Source organism: Euphorbia lathyris, chromosome 3 (genome assembly GCF_963576675.1).
Source record: "Euphorbia lathyris chromosome 3, ddEupLath1.1, whole genome shotgun sequence".
Lineage (NCBI taxonomy): Eukaryota > Viridiplantae > Streptophyta > Magnoliopsida > Malpighiales > Euphorbiaceae > Euphorbia > Euphorbia lathyris.
The window spans coordinates 47,518,825-47,543,636 of NC_088912.1; the positions used below are offsets into that span (position 1 = coordinate 47,518,825).

The 24,812-nt window shown below is 32.6% G+C and overlaps 2 protein-coding genes across 5 annotated transcripts; both read left to right on the plus strand.

Moving 5' to 3' along the window:
- Positions 1-1,773: 1,773 nt before the first annotated feature.
- On the plus strand, positions 1,774-14,744 carry LOC136222317 (uncharacterized). 4 transcript variants are annotated; one of them, XM_066009949.1, is made up of 12 exons: positions 1,774-2,662; positions 3,155-3,343; positions 5,643-5,940; positions 6,774-8,304; positions 8,382-8,587; positions 8,681-8,798; positions 8,888-9,132; positions 10,606-10,935; positions 12,038-12,163; positions 13,657-13,852; positions 13,977-14,069; positions 14,335-14,744. In XM_066009949.1, the coding sequence occupies exons 4-9, from the start codon at positions 8,034-8,036 to the stop codon at positions 12,044-12,046; spliced, it is 1,179 nt and encodes a 392-aa protein (XP_065866021.1). In that variant the 5' UTR covers positions 1,774-2,662; positions 3,155-3,343; positions 5,643-5,940; positions 6,774-8,033; the 3' UTR covers positions 12,047-12,163; positions 13,657-13,852; positions 13,977-14,069; positions 14,335-14,744. The 4 variants fall into 4 exon arrangements, with proteins under 4 accessions (XP_065866021.1, XP_065866019.1, XP_065866020.1 ...); XM_066009947.1 differs by having other exon boundaries at positions 5,785-5,940; XM_066009948.1 differs by having other exon boundaries at positions 5,807-5,940.
- Positions 14,745-14,821: 77 nt separating this feature from the next.
- LOC136222316 (uncharacterized) lies at positions 14,822-21,338 on the plus strand. The gene is made up of 6 exons (XM_066009946.1): positions 14,822-15,418; positions 15,582-19,192; positions 19,360-20,292; positions 20,647-20,739; positions 20,813-20,914; positions 21,003-21,338. The coding sequence occupies exons 2-3, from the start codon at positions 17,492-17,494 to the stop codon at positions 20,017-20,019; spliced, it is 2,361 nt and encodes a 786-aa protein (XP_065866018.1). The 5' UTR covers positions 14,822-15,418; positions 15,582-17,491; the 3' UTR covers positions 20,020-20,292; positions 20,647-20,739; positions 20,813-20,914; positions 21,003-21,338.
- Positions 21,339-24,812: the final 3,474 nt, after the last annotated feature.

Below are 24,812 nucleotides of genomic sequence, written 5' to 3' on the forward strand. Positions count from 1 at the left end.
GGTTCACTACTATCAATTGTCATCGTTTGCTAAAAACAAATGCACCTTTCATTTTAGCAAGCCAAACATCACAAGTGTTTTATGCGAATGATAACATGAATAAAGGTTGGAATGTTGTTATCAAAACAGCACCTCACGATGCTTATGATTTGCCATCAACAAAAGAGGATGAAAGTGACAATATAGAACATTTAGATGAAGCATATCAACATGGTGGATCGTTCAACTTTGCTTGTGATAACCCCATATCATTCTATTCAAATAGTGAAGAAATCCAAGTAAGTAGTTGCTTACGGCCAACAAATGTTGAAGTTCCGTCATTGAAGAGGAAACAATAAGTATTATAGAGAGTTGCATCCTTTGATTTCAAGTAATATGATGGTGTTTCTTTAATATAAATGATTGAGCTCTATGTGGTCATGTTTTTGTAACATATGAAGTTTTATTTCATTTGTATTTAACAACTCTTTATTACTTGAGCTAATAATGAAGTTTCTCACTTGTAGTTGAATTGGCAAAGGAGAAAATTAACATCCGACATGGAAAATTTATAGCACCCGGAGCGTTATCGAATAAGCAAATGAGTGAACGAAAAGAAATCGGTACCGTCAAAGAATCTCCTAAATTGTTGGCTGCAAATCAGAAACCTCAGCAGATTATTCATCAAACAAGTAACTGGATTAGTTTAGATTTAATGGTTTGTTTTAGCTTCAATTCTGAGTATGAATTTGTTTTAGCGGAAAATTGAGAATTCTATTTCAGAATCATATTTATGTTTTAGTTTATTTTGCAGAGTCATTTTTCTATTTTTATTTTCACATCAATTTTCTATTTTTATTTAGCACCAGTTCTGAGCACTACAACAAATCATCACTTGCGCCACGAATCATGCCACGAGAATTCAAAATTCGTAGCGTATTTCCTTTTAACCACGGGAATAAGAGACTCCTGCATGAACTTTAGATTACTTGATATATTTATGCCACGAGTAATGGTTTTTCGTGGCAAAAATACACTGATGCCACAAATTTTGCCACGATAGATTCTTTTTCGTGGCTAAATCTATTTATGCCACATAAAAAGATTACATATGGCATAAAATTACTTATGCCATGAGTAATTTATTTCTTTGCAAAACATTAATTAATTTTTGAATAAATAATTAATGTTGAGGTGTTTTAATCTATTATACTAGTTTGTATATATTTATTTTAAGGTCCTTGAATTTTTTTTGATCAACTCTTTAGACCTTTCATATATTTTTACATATTAAAATGTAAAATTACCCTTAATAATATAAATAAAAATTTATCTTTTTAGGTTTTTTAAATTTAATTAATATATTTAGAATGAAAATTTGATGCAATATGTACACAATAATATTTCTATTCTGATATAAAAATATTCTATTATTTATTATCTTAAATTTAAATTTGTGTTTTCTTTTTTATTATTATTTAATATAACGATGGAAATTATTCCACTGTCCATCACGGGAATTTATATTAGGCGCCCGGCTCTCCAAATCATATAAAGACCTTCCATTTATATTTCGACACCTGTTATTTAAATAAATTATTTTATTTTATTTTGAGTATTTTTCTATCAAAAAAAACTACCTACAGAGCAGAAACCAAGAACATCATCTGCACCGATCTCCATCACCGCCATGCTCCATCACCGTCGGCCTCCATTCATTGCCGTTCGGTATCCACTGCCTCCGGTGATATCCACCAATAACGATTTGTGTTGTTTTTTTTTTTAGATTTTTTAATATAAATACATAGATATATTTCATGGGTTGATTGAAGTGTAAAAATTAGTTTTTTTTTTATTTACAGAGAAGAAGATGGATACTTTTTTTCTTTTTAATCCATTAATTTCAAAGTTGTCTCTTGCCTTCCTTTAGAAATTAAAGATTGTATTTGAAAAAACCCAAAATTGTTACGAATGCGATTTCTGATTTCCGATTCAACATAGAAGAAGAAGAAGAACAGAGGCGGCCTGAGGTGATAAAGAGGCAGCCGGATTTCTGGTTTCCGATTCTTTTTCTTTCACTTCAATTTTGGTGAAGAAGAAGCTCTGTAAAGAGGCGGCCGGAGGTGATAAAGAACAGAAGCGGTGGATATTGGAGCGGAAGTGGTCGGATACCGGCGGTGAAGGAGAACTACTGTGTAGATGATGTTTTTTATCTCTTTCTTTTCTGGTATTTTGTCGTTTATTTGATGTCAAAATAAAATAAAATAATTTATTTAAGTGATAGATGTCGAAATATAAATAAAAGGTCTTTATATAATTTGAAGAGCCGGGTGCCTAATATAAATTCCCGTCTATCACATACAGAATATGAGGGGATTTTTTTTTTACAAGGGAGAGGCGAGAATTACTTATTATCTTCCCTCCCATTTTTTGATTACCAAAAGTTCTCTTTCTCTTTCTCTTTCTCTTTCTCTTTCTCGATCTTTCCCACACCCATGTCCCTCCACTCCCCTTCTCTCTCATCAGTTCTATTTACTCATCATATTAATTGTACATTCCTGATGGAAAAACTACTTCTCATCCGGGATTGAACCAGCCCTGTCGACGACTCTTAAAGTTCCGACTTTTTCTTTGTTTTTTTGGACCACGGCAGCATCAAGCACCGAAGTTTTCTTCAATTGAGGTGAGTTAACCCTTCACTTTGAATTGATTTAGGAATTTTGAATGGGTTTGCTTGAATGTGATATTTTATATAGAAGGAGTGTTTGCTTGGGATTAGGGATTTTGAATGGGTTGAGAGATTTTGAATAGGTTTAGGGAAACTCCCAATATCCAAGAAGAGTTTAATTGGTTAAGGGAAATCTTAAAGTTTTTACATACTATATGGTCTACTATTTTTCAGTTTATATAGGTTAGAGAAGGTATTACTAATGGCAGTCTTTCTCTTAGCACTGCAATTCATGTTAGTTACTACTTTCTATTAGTTTACTTCTCATTGAATATGATGCATTAAGTAGGATAGAAATTGATGATAAGCCCATGTCAATTGCTGACTTGAAAGAATATAATGTCTCGTTTGTAAATGGCAATTTATAATTCATCTGGAATTGTTTATGAACCATTCATAAATAATATGATATGATTCTATTGATGAAAATTGCTATAAATATCCCAGATGTCATGTTTTGAAGGTTTTGGAGTCCAATAAGCTCATAAAAGGGATGAAGGAGTTTAATCACTTAATGTTAAGTGAGAAGAATTTTTGGGAGAAATATATTGATAAACTCATAGATGAAATCCTGGTTTGTTGGAGTTTTATCTTGGTATCAAGGAAGCCTAAAGCTCGGTGCTCGATGGAGAAGAAGTAAGTTTTCCTTTAGAATGAAAATAGATTAATAGTTCTTAGCTTTACTAATTATGGTTTTGTCTTTCAAATACTATCAGTATTGAATTCAATGGATATATTTTGGGGACTGATCTGAAACTCTCTCTTGCATGCCTTCAATAAGATTGAAAGAAAACACCTATTGATTAGATGATAGCAATTTTTGGTTTCGTATCAAAATCATGTTTAGGTGCTTCTAGTGAATGCCTTTTTGTTGAGGAAAAATATTTTCAATTTCCCAATGCAATCATATTGCTCCATTCTGCCATTGTTTTGGCTGTATTCTTCAGGTTCTTATTTTATATTGGATAAAGAACACCAATCAATTAATGGTCATTTTCTCTGTTGTATAATTAATGGTCCTTAATTGTCAAGCATTCTGGCCATTACAAATATTCTTGCAAAATTCAGTTAATAGGCCAAAGTGAATACATATGCTGAAATGTCAATATTACTAGTTTCCGGAAGCCCCCTTTATTTACTTAATGTTCCATATCAAGTATTGCATACTTTTGAAATAAGAAAAATAAACTTTTAAATTGGTTGGTCCTTTGACAGAGAATATCCAATTAATATAGACATGATATGTGCAGATATTAATTATTGAGGGTTTAATATGTTAAATTAAAATATTAACAATGTAGTGTGTAAAAATTGAAAAGTGATATGTGCAAATATTAATAATTGAGTGTTTAATATGTTAAACTAAAATATTAAGGGATAAGATACCAAAATAGGTTTAGGGTTTTTGGGGAAGTATCAGTTTAGGCTCTACGTACAAAATAGCACCAATATAGGCTTAAGGTTTAAAAAATGTACCAATTTAGGTCTCGATAACGGAACGAGACACGTCATTGATAGTACTACGTTAAGTTCTGTCAATTGTATATAGAGGGAGGAATGACGTGTCTAATCCGTTATCGATGCCTAAATTGATACCATTTTTTAAATGTTAAACATATATTGGTGCTATTTTATACGTGGATTCTAAATTGATACTAGACCTATTTTGGTACCTTATCTCAAAGATTAACAATGTAGTGTGTAAAAGTTGAAAAGTTAAAACAGCCTCGTGATATTACCATACCTTCTTCTCACCATTTGTTTATCATCTGTATGGAATTTCCTCCAATGATTGGTCCCTCTTTTTCTCTATTGATGATCGACAAATGACTGCTACCCATGCTAAGTGGTTCAGATCTATTCTTCAAGCTTAACGATGGAAGGTTCAATGTCCAATCCTACACGAGCTTTCTCTTCTTATTTCATTTTGCTTCCTTGATCGATTCCTCTTCTTATTTTTGCACTTTTTTTTATGAAAAGACATAATTTTAACTTTGCCAACCAAACATGCAAAAGCCCAAGTTTGTCAGAGCTATTTTTCAAGGCCAGTAATGAAAGTTTTATTTATTTCTCTTGAGTTCATGCTTCCGACCTAAATTTACAGCCTTTTAGGTTCTTTTGTATCCCTATTGCTTTGATTAGGAATGCTCACGTTGGGTTTTTCTATTGATAAATTTATTTTTCTTATGGTTTTTTCTTTTCTGTTGTATCTATGAGAACATCTCATAGAGAAAGCTGCACTTTTAAGTTAGTTTTTTGTTCATTTTTTTTTTCTCAGTTTCCCCAAGTTGAGTTTCTAATATGGTCCTTCAATTCCCTATTATTTGCTTATGGACTTTTGTTTTCTTTCTTGGATACTCTCTTTTGATGTTGCTTTCATACCTTGTTCTTCATGTTCCATTTTTTTTTCTTTCTGCTAATTAGATAATTACTATCTGTTTCTTCTTTGATTTTTGTTTTTCTTTTCCTGCATTTCTTTTTTATTTTGAGTTGATAAATATCGGTCTCTTGAATTTTGTAGGAGAGATCCTATTTTGTTTTTGTTTAATTGTTACTCAATCTCCATATTTAATGCTTATTCAATTTCCATGAAGAGTTCAAATGTTTATATTAGGAATTGTGCAACTTTGTGAGATACATGTCAAATTTTAGTTTACAATTTTCTTTGTGGATTTGACTATAGACTATAATCTGAGTCTTTATTATGAATTGCTTTTTCTTAATTGGCATTTACATCCATGAAGTTTTAATAAACTGTTTTTTTTACTAATCAAAATTCTTACATTTAGCTTTGCTATTTACCAAGGTTTTGTTTTTGCAGCTCCTTTCTATGATTATGTGGGAGCTCCTCCTGTTGTAATTAAAGTTGATATGCATTTCCCTTTTTGCTACTTCATCTGATTTCATTAAGGAAACTTCCTTTTTGTTTTTGCAGTATTTGTATAAAAAGCAATCTTCAATCTTTAAAGATCATATATGAGCTCTCAACTTTGAAGCAATATGAGTCCTAATTTCTTATTGAATTTCCTTTTTCTTAACTATTTATATGTTTGTATTATCTCTAATTTATTTTGCAGATTGATCTATATGTTTTTGTAGGGTGTTAGATTGGAAATTCGATGCCGAGTGAAAGTTAATGAGATCACAACTGACCTCTAGCCTCATTGAAGTTTAAATTCGTTGTTATTAGAGCTCAATTCACTCGAAAAGAAGCTTAATTCCTCATCTCAAAGGTCAGAAAAAAATAGAAGAATTTAATTTCTAATAATTCAACCTTCTAATTGGAACAGAACAATTGGTGACTATAGCCTCAGTAATGATAGTATTATTTAATTTAGTTATAGACTGTAGATCTATAAATTATGTTTTTGCATTTTTTTCCTGCATACTCTGATTATGAACATGCTATGCAGTTCATTCGTAAAACCGATACATTTCCATGATTTCTACTATGTATGGGAATTGGGATTGAATTGACAAAAATAGTGAATACCTTGACTTCAAACATTTTTAGGCATTTATATTTTGCGTAAAGCTCGGGCCTTCAGTTCCACCTTGTTAGTTCCTTCACTACAACACAAATGACTCATTTAAGACAAGATATCTGAGGAATGACATAGTTAAGAGTGGAAAGAGAGAAATCACATACTGTATTATGTTATAGTAGAGATCAGGATGAAGCATATACTATCAAATTTGCTCCAAAGATAACAGGGCCACATAGGAAATTGAATTACATGCTTCCTTTTTCTTTTTGTAATTTGTTGTTGATATTTGTCTTATGTACTATGCATAAGGAAACTATCTTGTGAGTTCGTTTCAGATTTTATTCCTGTTAAACACAGCTGCTAAGTGGTCAAAAAGCAACGAAATAAGGATTATACTTGAACTTAAATTTGTAGCATTTGTGCCTATATTTTTGTCTCAATTAAGATGATCTTCATTGCTATTTATTAGTAATGTTCCTTGTTAATTTTATCATTGTTATATGAAGCTTTGGATCTCATCACGTTCATTATTTTGATTGAATTAGTTGCTACTATTAATAGCTTATACTCTTCACCAGGAGTTCCTGTACTGCCTGGGTGAGTTGCTTCTGTGGGAGACACGTGTGCCGAAGGGTGTTAAGGTGTTGCGAGTCAGGCTTGAGATATAGTATCTATGTAAATTTGATATTATTATTTGTTATTCCTTTTAAATCATGGCATCAGTTTTATTCATATCATGCTTATATTTGTATTTTAGGGATGCAGGTCTCTGAACAACAATTTTTTAAGCTGAGATATACCAGATTATTTGGTCGCTTACATGATTGATGAATTTGTAGGTTCTTATGTTGCTAAAATGGAATAGAATTGAGAGATTTATTTTCTTTCTTGAATTTTTCTGTTGAATGATAGAATGATTGATATTTAATTATTAATTATTTATTTTTCGTGATTAAAATTTTAGACTGTTTATTTTTTATTCATTTCTTATTGAATTTAATGCAGCTATGTTCAATCCGAAAGTTCTTATAATAATAACAATAATAATCAAAGAAATTAAAAATTAATTCAAAATAAATTGCTAAAATTCGATCAAGTTTGTGACGATTATATTCGTGGCTAAGCAAAGTTCCTACCTACAAGTGTTCTATTTTTGCCACGAATGTTATAATTTTGCCACGGTTATACTCGTGGCTCAATAAGGTTGATTGACATGAGCCATTATATCTTGCCACATGTATTTTACTCTTGCCACGAAATTGCACGTGGCAAAGAGATATGATTAGCCATGAATGTTTCCATGGCATAAAACTCAATTTATGCCACAACCATCATTTTCCCGTGGCCACTATCTAGCCACGCTCACTTGCGCCACGGGAGATTTATTTTGAATTTCCGTGGCTAAATACTATAGCCACGGAAATATTATACTTGTGCCACGACTCTAACCGTGGCGCAAGTGATGATTTGTTGTAGTGGAGTCTGTTTCTATTTTAGCTGAAAATTTAGAATTTTGTTTCAGAATCAAAATTATGTTTATGTATATGTTTTAGTTTCTATTGTAGAAACAATTTTCTATTTTGTTTTCGCATCAACTTTCTATTTTTGTTTTAGCATCCGTTATGAGTCTTTTCAGTTTTAGCAGAAAATTCAGAATTCTGTCTCACAATTAGATTTATGTTTACATGTATGTTTTAGTTTCTATTGCATAATCAATTTTTGGCTAGTCTATTTCTATGGCAGAATCAATTTTATGGGTCTGTTTCTGTGGCAGAATCAATTTTTTCTTATCTTTTTCTTATATATATATATATTAAAAAGGCACCAGATCTCTTGTTATGCACTATGATGATAAAGAATACATAGAGAAGAATTTTGATGAAGACACCTCTTACTTGGATATTTTGAGATTGTGCAAAAGATTCTTTGATATATATTCTGTTCGGTTCAAAATCACTGATGATGAAGGGTTGCGATTATGTGATGATGAAGATATCTTATTCTTGACGAGGGATAATACTGGTCTTCCGGAGGTACATGTTAACATTGAGGAAGATATAACAACCTCACTTTTGTCCTTCAAACTTCCAGAGGACAATTCATCATTAGGTAACATTGTCAAAATATTTCAATGGTTATTCTGTTATGTATTATAAATTTCATTAATTATAAATATATCTTTGCAGCTTCAACCATTTCAATTTCACAAAATCCGGAAGTTACAAATCTTAGGATTGTAGGCGATCTTAAGGTAAATGAGAAAGTAATTATTTTTGGTGATGTTATCGGAGGGAGTAACGAAGCTAGCACTATTCAAATGTTTATTACCATTTCTACGAACTTTCATGTAGATAATGATCTTGAAACTATTAGCCTATCTCAGACTAATAAGGCAAGTTACTTAGCTTACTCAAGTGAAAATGGTGATATATTTTTATTTTTCTCAGTTTAGTTTAAGACTTACATTATTTTCTTTGTATTTAAGGTGTTTCTTATACCATTGGAAGCTCTCAGTCATTATCTTGTAGCAAAATATACTCCCGTGGCTGAAGATGGTAAAATTGGCGACTCAGTATATGTTACATCAGACAAGTATGTCGAAAGTAAGTATCATTGTTCAAAATATAGTCTATTTTCTTTTACTCGTCACATTACTTTGAACAAATTATAGAAATTGATTTTATTTTGTTAGATTCCACATCTCAAGTGAAGAAAAATGTTAGAGGGAAGAATTTGAATAAGAAAGTTACAGCTCTTAAACCCGGAGAAAAGATGGAGGTCACATTCTACAACAATCGTGCAGTCGGTGATAATCATACATGTTGGTCAAGACACTTGGGAAAAATTATTCGTGATGGAAATATTTGTCCAGTTCAAGTTCAAACATGGAGGGATATGACGCCAGAAGTCAAGGACCACATATGGGGTGCAGTGAAGGTAAATCTTATACAAATTAATGGCTTTTCTGTCTATATTTGTTAATTTTCCTCACGATAAGTGATTCTTTAGATTTCACAAGCATATTTAAATTGATGATTATTTGACTTGAACTGTGTGTTGAGTAAGATATTAAATAAGTTTTTTTAATCTGCAGTTATGAAACTTAGTAATGATGCATTTAAATTTTGTAGATGTCAATGATGCTAAGCTTTTCTAAACTGTTTTATTTTTACTTATGTGTTGCAAATAATTGTAGTAACTGTTTTATCCTTAATTATCTGGACAAACATACACTTTTCTTTAGTTGAAGTGAGTAATTATAGTAATATGAAATAACTTGAAATGTTCTATAGTGCTTATTTTGCTATAGGCTTAAGCATTATTTGTCCTCTGACCTATCCAAAATTTTGTCATTTGGCCTCTGACCTATTATTTGGTCATATTTGGCCCCTGACCTATCCCAATTGGTGAAATTTCATCCAATTTGTATTAAAATTTGACCGAACCGTTATCTCATTGACGAGTAACGATATTTTAACACTTGAACTTAATAGATTTTAGTTTAGGATTTGTTTTTTGTTTTTTATTTTTTAATCTAATTAATTATTTCCATATAATATGGTAAAAAAAACTTTAAGAAATATCGCGTGTCAAGTTCAATTGTCAAAATATCATTACTTATCAATGAGATAACGGTTCGGTTAAGTTTTAACATAAATTGGGTGAGCTAAATGACAAAATTTTGGATAGATCAGGGGCCAAATAATATTTTAAGCCTTTTGCTATACTATTTGGTGTTGTCATAAAGACTTTATGTAGGATTCTTTTCAACATAGTAATATGGAAAATTATCGTCATGATACCTTGAAGCATATGTCTACTTTATGGACAGTGTGGAGGTCATAATTGTACAATAAATATGTGAAAACATACAAAACCAAAGCGGAAGCCATAAAACATTTGCCACCACATGTCACTCTTGTAGATTGGACGTGGCTTGTGAACAACAAATTTTTTACTGAAACCTTTTTGGTAAGAATAATTTAGGCGTATATTATTATAAAGTATATTTTATCTTAGAAACTAGCAAAAAACCCTTGATATTTTGCATTGTTTTTATAGAAAATGAGAAAACTAAGATAATGGAGCTAAAGCAGCCATGCATCATCGTAGTAGAAGTAAGCCACATCGGACAATTATGTATGACATGGTAAGAAACAAGTCTTCAACACCTTTTATTATGTATTTCAGCTAATCACTTAAATAATTTATAATTTATTTATATAAAATAGGGAGGCAAAGATGGAAATCCACCTGATTTCTTAAACCTTTTTTTCGAGACTCACCAGAAAGATGGAAAATTGTAAGATGAAGAAACAACAAAGAAATATGTACACGTGTCTAATTGATCTTCTCGAGTTTTCTTATATTTATTTCTTTATATCACATTTACCCATTGGATCTTTATAGGATGAAATTGCAGAGACCATTCAATCCAAGCCATCACTTTCCACCATAGAGGTTATTGACAAATGCTTTAGACCACAGACTCATAGCCATGTCTTTGGTTATGGAGGTGGAATTAAGCGAAATGACGTGGTAGGATCCAAATCTACTAAAGAAAAAGAGTTTGAAGATATAATGCAAGAGAAGGAAGAAGAGAATCGTAACCTCAAGAGAAAATTAGATGAGCTTGAAGATTGGAAAAAAAACATAACTTCAAGGTTAGACCAATTGGCTAAAGGTGGTGCCCACCAATCATCATTTGTATCGCCAACCTCAAATACCGACCATCATGAGGTGTGTATCACTAACTCATTTCAAATGCACATATTAATAGAGGTTTGAATTTATTATATAAATTATTAAATACTTTACCTTCGCTAAACATTATTCTTTAACTGATAAATGGCTTCTAGTTTTACTGATATACAGTTTTGCATTTTTTTGGTTATTAATATGCAGATATGAACTTTATTGCCATTTACCTTTACAACATAATGGTTTTAATGATGTTTGAGTTTGTTATTACTATTACTACTATTAAAAAATATTTACTTTATACTATTAAGTGCTAGTAAACACATTTTTATTTGGTGATGAATGACATCATTTTTGCAAGATTTAGAATTGTATGATGTATAACAATTTAAATGATTTCCAGCTCTATGTTCGGTAAGACTTACATGCTGTTGATATTGTCTTTGTCTGTGGTTAGACTTACAGGCAGCCTCACTGGTATATGTAAGTTTGTAACCTTTGAGTTATTTTATAATGCTAATTGAATGGTTTAGGGCCTAATATGCACAATGAACTTCTCTTGATATTATTGTGATACAATATGTTTTTATTTGACTGTTTAATGCTTTTTGTTAAATAATATTAGGGAACATTTAGATATAAGGTTCGGTAATCATTTAGATGTTGAATTGTGATAATAGTGAACATATTTGGTTTCATGATAAGTAAAGTTCATGTTGTAAATGATTTTGATGCAACCTTTTCTGAATTTGAGGAGACACACAAGAGCAGCCATGACATCTGCATCATTGTGCTTTTCCTCATATTGCTCAATTGATGAAACTTGTCCAAATTCACCTCACTGAACCATCTTAGCTCCAGCATACACAACCTCTTTTATAGTGTCTTTTTGTGAATTGGAAGCCTTTGAATGTTTTTCTTTTTGTACTGAGCACCCATTCACAAATATAAAAAGGTAAAAAAGAATATATCCAAGGATACCATGAAGTTTGAATCTTCAAGCTAGTATAGTATTTTGTCTTACAAATATAAATAATTGCTCCTTGTATGTATCTATTTTTTTTATTTAAGACTTATTTTATTGTTCAATTTTGTTAATGTAATTTTTTTATTGTCCCTAATATCCTATTACCTTTTGCAGGTTAATTGACAGAATTTCTTTTGGGCAAATTATCATTCTGGTTAGGATTTTGGTTCAAGATGGAGATCATCAATCTACTTAGATTTTTTTTGGAGAAAGCATCTCATTGAACATATATTTTGCTAGGTAATATAGAAATGTTGTCTCTATGTCAAACTCTAGAAACAATCTTTTTGAACATGTTACAATTGCATATATTGTAATTACTGAATAGTTATAATTTGAAAATATACATTTGCGATCTTTTAGAGGTTAATTTGTGACAATTTATATTTTTCATCATTAATACAAATTTTTAGTGCGGGGCTTTATAGATGTAATGAGAGTATGTTATGTAAATAATACTATTTTTTAATCATTGTAAATACTTCTGATAAGCGTATTCTTAATTATTATAAATATTTCTAATGAGCGGAATCTTAATAATTATAAATACTTCTAATTAGTGTATCATTAATCATTATAAGTACTTCTAATAAGCATATGTTTAATCATTATAAATGCTTCTAATGAGTGTAATTTTAATCATTATACATACTTCTAATGAGCGTATTTTTAATTAATATAAATACTTTTAATAAGCGTATTTTTAATCATTATAAATAGTTATAACGATCGTATTTTTAATCATTATAAATACTTTTAATTTGCGTATTTTTTAGTCATTATATATTGTTTTGTAAGGGTAAATATCCACTCATTGTAAGTTAATAATGAGCGGAATTATTCCACTTATTAATACTTTTAGTAAGAAGGGCTTCCTCAAGGGGGAATATTCTGCTCATTAAAAACATTTAATGAGTGGAATTAGACTTTCAATGATGGTATTTCCTGTCATTAAATCCCTATTTTCTTGTAGCGGTCATTAGTTAGTTCCATGTCACTTTTCCCTAAGATGTCTTTAAAACACAGATCTCATTTCTTTAAGGTTTGTTAAGTTGTTAATCCTTGTAATTCCCATTGAACCCTATTGTTATTTATGCTTTGTGAACTTCATATGTCCTCTAAAATCGATAAGGTATGAGTTTTTTCTTCGATTTGATCTCCATTTTCTGGCATTTGATTTGTTTTGTTTGGATTTGAAAGTTATAAGGTTTTGGCTTTTCCTTTGATTTGCATTCCATTTTTTGGATTTGGTTTCCTCGATTGAAGTTGAATACTGAAATGGGATCGCAAGTGGTTCGTGTATTGAGTTTGCTTGATAGTTGAAAATATGAAATGGGTTTGATTTGTTAATTGTTTGATCTTATATACTTTTCTCCTCCTTGCTTTTGAATTGAAGAAAAAATGAATTTTTTTTCTGATGCCAATTTTGAAGTTGAAACACAAGTAATATCAGTTCTGTTTTTTAATTCGACTCCTATATTACAAATGGAGTTCTGTTTATGTTCTAGTCTATTGGCAACTGATGGCATATTGATGAGTTTTAACCTGAAGCATGTTGCTTTAATATGGTAGCTAGTTAACATGTACTAATTGAATCTTGATTTGATGAGCTTTGGCTGTTTTTTTAAGTGCCAGTAGTTATAGTTGCACTAGTGTTTAGTTAAATATTGAAAAACACAAATTTTCAATGTGTTAATTTTCATTGAAGAACTATTTGCATTGTTAATTTTCAGGGTTGAGTTATGGGAGGAAGTACTATGGAGGAATTGGGATTTAGAGCAAGAAAGGAAGGTTTGAGTTCCTTATTACCAATGTTGCTACTAATGTTAGCCCCACTCAACAGGTACATGCTTTTCTACATTTATAGGCTACAATGGAGATGTGATACTTGGGGCGGTACCTATGCTTTCATAAGGCACTTCCTCTGAGGTAAAGTACTGAATTATTATTCGTATCTAAGAGGTAGCTGGACATACGCCCTTCCCCGATATTGTATATGTGGATGGCGACTCCTATTCTTAGCTTCTTATGCATGCCATTCTTTTTATTTCAGTTTTCTTTCAATCGGGTGAATTTGATGGGCCTACTTGGAAGTGTACACAATATCTGGAAATGCTTTCTTTGTTACCTATATATGACATGAGAGGTAACTAAAGCTGTCATGTTTTTTTATGCAGATCCATATAGTATTTATGTTTGATGTTTGCAAAATCTCTTTTATAAAATGTAAAGTTCTCTGTTTGATTCATATGACAATATTTATGTTGATTTGTATTTAGCTTTTGCTTAATTGTGTGTGTGTGAAGTTGGTCCGATCGGTTTCGAGATAAGAAAACCTTTTGATACGATATCAACAGTGTGAATTCAGTAGTAATCTGTGATGCAATCTATTTCATCATCGACATTTTCAGGTATCTTATGTTCGGAGAATCAATCATGTCGAAAGTATTAATGAATTTTGATCAGAGTTTCCAACACAAAAAGTGGTGCTTTGATGAATGACATTGTTAGGCTAAGCTATGAATTTCATCTAATGCCGGTGTTTCCTCTGTTGAACTTCTCATTAAGAGGAAATATTGATGAACTTTTTTTCCCTAAGAAGACCATTTTGGTTAAAGATATGTCAGATTTGTATCTCTAACTTTTCTACTTTTGATATGCGCTTGCATATCAGCAATTGCAATCCCAAATATTTGGTATTTCTTTCAGTTTGTTGGATCAACTTCTGTTGTTTGCCTTGCTTTCATTTTTTTCCATTTAATTGGATTCTAGCTGGGCCAGGTTTATTACATAAAAGTCTTATAATATGGAAAAATTTGCATGATATGACTCTAAATTTATCTTTAAAATTGTGAATTTTTCTCTTTAATTTTCCACAATATGATCTTATATGCAATAGATTCACTATGCCATTTTCCCTTTCACATGACACAAGATACATGACAGACATTTGTTTTCGTATCGTCTGAATATTTTTCGTGACAGTATTTTAACTGTATGTCATCTAAAGGCGAAATAAAAAATGCGCTCAATTTTCAGATGACATTACGATTACAGAATCCTGTCATCCAAAGAAAACGCGCGTTGTCGTTAAATTTGATGCGCTTAACAGATGACACCTCTAATAAATGAATGTCACTATATGCCGAAAACAAAAACGCGGCAAATGAAATGTCACTTACGCGGCAATACCAAATTTTAGGCGCTCTATCGTTTGACTGAAATTTAAGCTGATATATAAACCCTCTCTCTAATCCCAAACCCTAGTTTAGGTTACACAAGTTTCATCCCTCTCTATCTCTATGGTTGATTTGAACATACAATCACTGGGTGAGCTCGAAACACGGTACTGGTAAGCCATATTTTCTCCGTTCCTAGATGTATTAGAGTATCATTGTTCCTTACTCTATTTTTTCCTCATCCGATTTACTTTTGTGTATGTCGATTTCAGCAGCTGGAATAAGGATCTTGTGATTTTCAGACCTATCGTGAAAGGTTTAGATCTCTCGCTTAGCTACACTGATTTTATTGTATTCAGATTCAAAGCTGAAAAGCTTGGGTTTTTTTTATCTTTTTTAACCTAGGGCAATATAGTGCCTGATGCTGAAGATGGTATGAACTTATCTGATTCCTTTTTATTTGAACATAATATTTGCAGGGATAGTAAGAATGCTTCAGTACATGGGAAGACTGACTGAAGAGATTGTCAATCGGTTAATGCCTTTAGCATATGGGAAGATTTCTTTAACTTAATGAATATATATTAATGTTATGTTGGTTTGAATTGATTGGTCATGCCTTTAGAAGTGATTGAGTATGTTTGATGTACTGTTTAGGAACCTAGAACTCATTGATTTAGGAAACTAGCCTGATTTTGTATATATATTGTTATGTGGGTTTGAACTGAACAATTACATATATGTATGATGTTGTGGGTGATGATGAAATGATTGGTATGAACTGATTGGTTAGATATAACTGTTTAGGAAGCTAGGACTCATAGAGTTTATGTATGAATGATCATTAAGCATGTGGCTGATTAGACATACTCTAAAGCTTTGAATGTTCATTGTGATTGACAATACTCTTACACATATGAGTTATACTGCTATAAGTGATTGAGTATGTGTATGTGTATGTGTATGAAACATGTTTATGTTTGATGTTCTGTTTAGGAAGCTAGACTGATTGAGTATGTGTACGAATGTTCATTTGGGCATGTAGCTGATTAGTTACATGTATGCTGTTGTTGTGATTGGCCATACTCTTATGCTATGAATGTTCATTGAGTGAAATAATGTTCATACCTACAACATATGGTTTGTGAAGCATAGTCATATCATACACTTCATCACCATACTCCTTTTTATTTGAACATAAGCTATGCTGATAAGTAAGGAATAAGTTGTCTTGAATAAGTAGGGAATAGACATGCACGAATAAGTTGTCTACTTGTTATAGCATGTTCACTTGAATATACATATGTCTACTTGAATAAGTTGTCTACTTGTTATAACATGTTAGGCATACTCTTAAAGCTGAAAATCTTTTTATTTGAACATGAGTTATGTTGATAAGTAAGGAATAAAAATGAATTTAGGCTTAATACATTATTTGCCCCCTGAACTTGTCCAAAAAGCTTGGATGGCCCCCTGAACTTTAACAGGGTTTAAGTAGCCCCCTGAACTTGCAAATAGTGTAACCAACTGCTCCCTCAATTCTCAATTCCAGAATATAGATGGGAACTGGGACCCACGTGCCATTGACTTTTCAAAATAGAGTGACGGCTGTCGCCACATAGGATTAATGAGTGCCATGTCATTTTAATCAGAAGAAAAATGATTCTCTTACGTTTCCCTCTCAAAACGTGACAGAAAACTGAACAGTAAAAAATCCCTAATCTTCAACATCAGTTTCCCAAATTTCCATCATCACAAATCGTTTTGATCACACATTTGCAATCCCTAATTTCCATAAACACAAAGTTCTTCCTTTTCATCACAAATCTTTCTCCCTAATTTCCATGAACAGTCAACTGAGATTTACATTCCTCCATAGTTGAAAGGCGATTCAATGAAGTGATTTATCCTGGCGTTGAGGTTAGTTGTTTCCATTAAAGTAAGCATATTCCATTATCATCTTGGTTGCTTGAGATTAGTTGTTTTCTTCTTATGGCTTATTTCATTGAGTTTATATAGGCATTTGACTGAATCTTTTACTGAATGTGTAAAATGGATATTATACATGGAAAGTAAGGGTATTTTTGTTCTTTGGCATAATGTTGAGCATGTGGGGTTAATTTTTGTCTTGAGATTCTCTTTCATTTGTTTATCATTTTTTTTGCTGTTGAAAAAGTCTTATGTAGTCATATTTAATTGCTTTTGCTGTAGCCATTTTGTTTTTTTTTGTGTGGATTCCTCCATTCCTGTCTAAATATGCAGTTATTTTCATTGTTAAAAGACTAAAAAAGCTGTGATTTGTTGGATTGCTTTTCTTTATTCAATTCTATAGTTATTGACCAAGTTGTTTTGCTCAAATTGTTTTATTTTCAGTCAAACTAGTGGTGAAATGTCAGTCCATATTAAATGGCATCATGGAGGGAAATTAAAGGATGAAGGAGGGTCAAAGAAATACGTTGGGGGTATTCAGGAAGTGGAAAAAATTATAGACATGGATAAAATCAGCAGGTTAGACCTTCTTTGGACAGTACGTGAGGTGTTTAAATATGTTGTATGTGACCCTTTATACTACCAACATAGAGGTACAAGAGAATTTATTGAGATAATACATGATGGGGTGGTTATGGATATGTTAGATGGTGTAAATAATGGGGAGAGTGTTGATGTCTATGTGGATTATATAGATGGGTCCCACCAGGCTGATGTGGAAGAAAATAGGGCAACCCTGGAAGAGGTTGCAAATATGGTTATTTCTATCCATAGTAATGCATTTAATACACATCTTCCCATTAATGACTTAGCTGAAGATGAAGAAGCTATACAAGACGAGGGAAATGGAGATGAAGAGGATGCAAGTTATGCTAGCTTAGATGAGGAAAACCAGTCAGGTCACTCGAATGATGAAAATTGTGATGGATCTGACTCTGCTACAACAGAAGATGAGTTATATGAAGCAGATATTGATGATGATGAAGGTAGTGAGAATGATGAGGAGGTAGAACAAGTTAAACAAACTGTTTCGAGTTACAGGAGGGAAAGATCTAAGAGAAATAAAGGTCTTCAAAACAAGGAAATTGAATTGAGAGAAGCTGGAAGTGATATTGGATTTCTGGATTGGTTGAAAGAAGGTAACCGATATGCTGGACTTCTAGGTGGTGATGAAGACTATATAGGGAGCTCTGATGTGGACATCTTTGGCACTGAAGATGAAGATGGTGATGGCATACAAGAAAGAACCAGAAAGAGAAATACAAGGGTCCACTATGATCCAAAATGTGAGGAGACCCTATGGGAATTGGGGATGGTGTTTGAGAATGTGCATCAATTTAGGGAAGCAATTTGCAATTATGCAGTGAGGAAGGGTGTGCAGTTGACAATAAGGCCAAACGATAGTGATAGAGTTAGGGCTAGATGTATCAAAACATGTGAATGGCATCTTTTTGGCAGTTTAGAGAAAAGGTCACATAATTTTACCATCAAGACTTACCATCCAGTGCACACTTGTTACCGGACTAACATAAATAGGCATTGCAATGCCAAATTTCTAACAAAGTATTTCAAGGAAAAAGTTACTGAAAATCCAGGGATCAAGATATGGCAATTGCAAGACTTGGTGAAAACGAAGCTTGAGATATATGCTGGTAAAACATCATGCAGGAAGGCCAAGAATAATATTATAGGGGAATTGATGGGTGACTATAGATTAGAATTTGCTAGACTTTATGACTATAGGGATGAAATCTTAAGGTCCAATCCAGGGAGTACCTGTGTAGTCCATGTAGACTCTAAAGGGATACCTCCTACATTGATATTTAGGGGTTTTTACATGTGCTTCAATGCATTGAAAAAAGGTTTCAAAGAGGGATGCAGAAGATGTATTGGGTTAGATGGAAACTTCCTGAAAGGAATATGCAAAGGGCAAATGTTGGTTGCAGTGACAAAAGATGGTAATAATCAAATGTATCCGATTGCTTGGGCAGTGACAGATTCCGAGACAAAACACACTTGGAAATGGTTTATCAAATTGTTGCAAGCAGACTTGGAATTATCTCTTGGTGATGGATACACTGTGGTGACTGATATGCAGAAGGTATAATTTATTTTTCAGCTTAAGTTGGATGCTTATTTATGCTTTTTATTGTGCTTATTAATGTTCTGTTATTCCAAGTTGTATGGTTATTTGTGCTTTATTATATGCTTAATATGTTGTTACTGTGCTTACTAATCTCTGTGTTTATTTTATATGCTTATCGATAGGGATTAATTCCGGCTATTAAAGAGGTTCTCCCAAATGCGGAGCATAGAATGTGTGCAAGACACGTTTTGGCAAATTGGTCAAAAAAATGGAGGGGTGTTGAACGAAGAGCTTGTTTCTGGAGATGTTCTAAATCCACGTTTGAAGCTGAATTTAATGATAACTTAGCAGCTTTAAGCAAGTTAGGTCAGAATATTGTTGAGGAACTTTTGTGCTATGATAAAGAAGGATGGTGTCGGACTTATTTTTCAATGGCAACTAACTGTGATTTCGTTGATAATAACATGTCTGAAACATTTAATGGATGGATACTGAAAGCAAGACACAAAACAATAATTACACTGTTTGAAGAAGTTAGATTGCAAATGATGAATAGGATAGTAGATATGAGAGAATTTGTGGAAAAAAAATGGATTGCTGATATATCACCTATGGCTATGTATGTTTTGAAGAAGAATACTTCTAGGGCAATGAAATGTAGCATAACTTGGAATGGGGAGTTTGGTTTTGAAGTAGTGGAAGGAGCATACAGACATGTGGTTGATTTGAAGAAGCAATCCTGCTCTTGTAGGGCTTGGGGCCTTAAAGGAATTCCATGTGCACATGCTATTGTCGCATTGCATAGGCAAGGTTTGGACGCACAGAATTTTGTTGCTCACTAGTACCACAAAACAACCTATATGAAAGCTTATGCAAATTGTATTCAGCCAATGTTGAATATGAAAATGTGGCCACAATCAAACAACCCACCTATTGAACCACCCGAGGTTAAGATACTGCCAGGTAGACCAAAAAAGAATAGACGCAAATCAAAGGATGAGCCAAAGAAGATTGGGAAATATTCACGGAAAGGAACATTGATGACTTGTTCATTTTGCAAAAAGGAAGGCCATAACAAAAAGAGTTGTCAACAGAGAAAGGAAGCTGGGACAGAGGTAATTGTTCATTAGTTTTTTTTTTAAAACATGATACTAATAACTATACCAGCAGATTATATTAAACTCAAAGGTTTAAAGCATTAATATAGCAGCCTAATTAGTAGGCTTGATCAATATAAAAGCATTAATATAGTAACCTAATTAGTAGGCCTAATTGATAATTAATGCCTTCATATTTTAACAATGGAGCTGTGTTAATAATTAATAAAGATTGGTCCTGATTAATGATCCAATTCGCATATTTACCATCTCAATACTGATGTTGATATTTGTAGGTTGTGTTCTGTTAGAAGGATTGATTTATAAGACCAACTGAACTTGTATTTTTTCACATGTAATTGATTTTTGCAGGGTTCCAGTTCACATGCAGCTCGTGTTTCTACACGACCAGCTAAACTGCCAATTACTAGGCCTACTCTTACTAGTACACAAAGAAACAATTCGGTAATAATATTAAATAATGTGTTTATTTAATTACTTTTATTATTTATAATCATAATTAAGCTGTTAATTATAGGAGAAAAGTGTTAATGCAAATAAACAAGCTGCGTACAAGAGGCCAAGGTTGTCTGGGTATGGCGTTGTTATATCAGAGAGGACCGGTTTTACAACCGAGCTTGTAAGTAATTACTTTTAATTCTTTTTTTTTTATATAATATATCAGAGACCAGTTTTAACACCGTTCACTGTTTGATGTGTTTTAATAGTTTGGTACACTGGGTGGAAGAGTTGTTACAACTGGTGCAAGGAACATCAAAAATTCTGCTGATGTAACAGGAGATAATGGATTCCAGCCACAAAAGCTTAAGTTTTTTGGAAAGAAATCTATGACTCCACAACAATTGCAGCAAGAATTAGCAAACAGACAACGTGTTACTTCCAGTCAACCCGAAGTTAGTGAAAGAAGACCAGCAACTCATTCAACTGATAAAACAAACTCACAACCTACAGTTGTTAGGTGGTTTAATAAGTAGTAGCTAAACTTATAAATTGTGTACTTTTTTGGACACAAGACTGTTAACTTGAAGTTTGTAATTCGTTATTTTGGGAATGATTTTGTAATGAACAAATTATCATTTTGTGTTTAATCCATTTCTGTTGAATTTATATTACAAGTTATTCGTGTGAATTTATAATACAGGTATATTAATATGTGCCAACAATGCTGGTATAATTTGTAATAGCAATATTGTAGACAAATTAAGGTAAAAATACACAGCAATTTATACCTTAAATATACAGCAAATACGTATTGTCAAATTACAGCAAATACACCTAACCAAATTACAGCAAACACACTTAACCAAATTACATGTCTCCTAATTACACCAGCCAAATTAAAGTACCACATGTTACACTTAAAATGAAAATGCTAAGAATTTCTTCCAATTAGCTCTCTTGCATTGCTGCATTCCAAAGCCAACTTCATGCACAATGTCTTCTTGAATTGAATTTTCTCTTATATTTTTCTTCACCAGCAACCCCCACATAACTTGCCTATAATGATCATTCAAAGGAGGATCATACCACATTTTTCATTCCCCTGCATTACATACCTTCTATTTAATTAATCAAATTAACAAAAATCAAATCAGAGTTTTCTAATTATAATTGCTATTTACATCATATTTTCTGCAACCAAATAACTTTCTTCCTGGATTTGGTGTTTTCCATGAAGCCATTAAAGTTGTAATTTGACCACAATAACAATTGGGTATACCATCACCTCCATAATCAATCTAACAAAAGTAAATTCAGAAACCAAAATCAAAGAAGGGGGAAAAAATAAGAAGAACCAATTCCTTCAATAAAAAGGATGAACAAATAACCTACTTTACAAAAACTAAAAATTCATAAAACCAAATTCATAAAACCTAATATTGAGGAAACCAGATCAAACCTAATATTTCCACCAGATTAAAATATAATTGAACAAAAATGAGGATCGCCAGAAGAACTAAACCATCAGCTGAATAAAATAAGAAACGAAAAAGAAAAAATTACCATCTTGATTGAAGATCGAAGAACGAAGTCCGTTACTTTGAAGAAAGATTCAAAAGAATCATGGATTTTACCATTGTCAAACAGTATAAAATAGGAGGAAATCCTCTTCTTTTGGCTGTTCACGCGCTTCTCTTTTCCTGATATGTACGTGCACTGCCACATAGGATGGAGGGAGCAGTTGGTTACACTATTTGTAAGTTCAGGGGGCTACTTAAACCCTGTTAAAGTTCAGGGGGCCATCCAAGCTTTTTGGACAAGTTCAGGGGGCAAATAATGTATTAAGCCATGAATTTAATACTTCCAAATTCACAAGTTATTTTGTTAATTAACCTTAAAAAGACAATAAAAACAGATTTTTGAAAATTTTAAGAAACTTAAAAGCACAAAATAAACCCAAAATTATTATGAGATGTTTTGAGCCAAAAAGAGTTCACTCGAGAACTCTATTTTCTTTACAATTTTTGAGAACTTTTGCTTTATTCGAGTCATAGGGTTTGCACTAAATACCGGATTAAGTATATCTATTTCGGTATATGGACAGTAGATGATACAATGATCTCACTTAGGCTAACTCTTTCCTTTCTTGTTTTTCATAACCCTTAGAAAACCCACTTTGAGCCATTAACCAACTTTTTTCTTACACCCATTAACAATTACCACATCTTTTTCCTCGTTTAAGCATTGAAAAAAATTCAAAACAGGTGCATCAATTGCTAAAAAACCAAACTACTAGCAAAGAGTACAAAACCATAACTAAAATAATTTTTGTGCCAACTCTCGAAAAATAAAACAAAACAATAAAAAGAGAGTTTTAAGCATTTTCAAGCTCTTTTCGAGCACTTTCAGTCATTATCCTACCAAATTGCTAGATACCAACAAATCATGATGCAAATTTGAAAAATCGATTCTCAAACTTGAGTCTCACAAATTAACTTGTAAACCCGTAAAAAAGCCTCAATCTCATTATAAGCCCAATCCGAGATCATTTTTAATGTTGTTTTAACCATAACAAAGACGGAAAGATTCGGATAAACGTGCAAAATCAATGTGATTTCAGGTAAGTATAAAGAAGAGAGTATACACACCAAGCACCAAAAATTTGTGTGATTGAGTGAAATACCGTGGTGAGGTGCAATCAAGTTTCCCGTAAATAATCAATTTCTGTTAATACTGCCTATTAAGATTAATCAATGAAATTTCAAGACAAGAATTTGGTAATCCTTTCGTTCGCACAGGTGCTCATTAAAACCTCCTCATAAAATCTTGGTTTCAGAATCAGATACCCAGTCAAATAAAAAAAGGTTTGTTTCTCAACGTCTCAATCCTTTGTCCTTCGACTATGTTTACTTGAGGACAAGTAAAACTTTAAAGTCCAAGGAGGTTGATATGGACGTTTTATCCCTATCTTTTAAGGCGAATTATGGTTTATTTTTGAGCTAATAATGACGTTTAATGTTTAGTTTTCCGCATAATTCAATAAATCAGCGAGGTATAATAAAATGTGTACTTTTAGTTAAATTCGGTATTCTAAGCCTCCTTTCATTGCAAATAAATATAAATATATAAATCAAGTAGTATTGGGTTTAATGGTTATATTTTACAGGCTTGAAAAATACACACAAGAGACACGAGACAGATGGAGGAAACAGAATCAGTGCACTGCACGCCATGTTAAAGGAAGAAAATATTCCTCATACGGCGTGCCATATGTCTGACTCGATGTGTGAGTATAAAAGGGGACAAGATCAACTGAATTATGATAGTCAAGAAAGACAAATGAGCAAACTGTTCCCTAGTCAACCTGGCATCCATAGGCATGCCATATGTCTAACACAACGTGCCACACGTTGGCACGAGCTCTTTGCTTAGCGCGCGAGGACCAAAGTACACACATGACTTACCAGAAGCACACTCGCATGGCGTGCCACATTCCACACACCGTGTTGACCAAAAAGTCCCAAAACACTCAACTGATTTAAGTGTGTGAAAGCTGACACCGCAGAAGAAAATGAATCATGCGGCGTGCCACATATCCCACACGTCATGTGACCCCTAATTTCAACATCTTTGTGTGAATGATTAAAAGGCCTTTGTATGATTATGCCCCGAGCTTGATTTGTGTATAAATATGAGTGATTGGTACTCAATTAGGCATTCAATTTGTATGTGATAAACTTCCTTACACCTTGAGAGCTTGTTGTAATTTTCATGTTCCCCGGACGAAGTTACGTTCCATCCTCATTCCCCAAGCTCGAGAGTTCCACCTGCCAATCCGAAGCAACGACCTTGAGTCTCGTTAGCTAGTTCTAAGAGTTGATTCTTCTTCCCTTTTTCCTTGTTAACTAGTTTGTACTCTCTTCCTATGTTCTAGATTCAGTTGTATGTGCTAGATTCGGTTGTATTCCGCATTTACGCTTGTCACAATTATAATATATGGTTTATGACTTTCAGTTTTACTATACTTGTTGATGTTTATTCCTTGCTTTGACTTTCATAATTGATTATTGTGTAGG

What these genes read in the sequence shown, in the direction of transcription:
- LOC136222317 (XM_066009949.1), top strand. Translation starts at nt 8,034, where the DNA reads ATGCACTATGATGATAAAGAATACATAGAGAAGAATTTTGATGAAGAC. An exon ending in ATCAGACAAGTATGTCGAAA is followed by an intron (nt 8,799 to 8,887) that starts GTAAGTATCATT and finishes TTATTTTGTTAG; the next exon opens with ATTCCACATCTCAAGTGAAG. An exon ending in ACATATGGGGTGCAGTGAAG is followed by an intron (nt 9,133 to 10,605) that starts GTAAATCTTATA and finishes GGATCTTTATAG; the next exon opens with GATGAAATTGCAGAGACCAT.
- LOC136222316 (XM_066009946.1), top strand. Translation starts at nt 17,492, where the DNA reads ATGTCAGTCCATATTAAATGGCATCATGGAGGGAAATTAAAGGATGAA. An exon ending in TGGTGACTGATATGCAGAAG is followed by an intron (nt 19,193 to 19,359) that starts GTATAATTTATT and finishes GCTTATCGATAG; the next exon opens with GGATTAATTCCGGCTATTAA.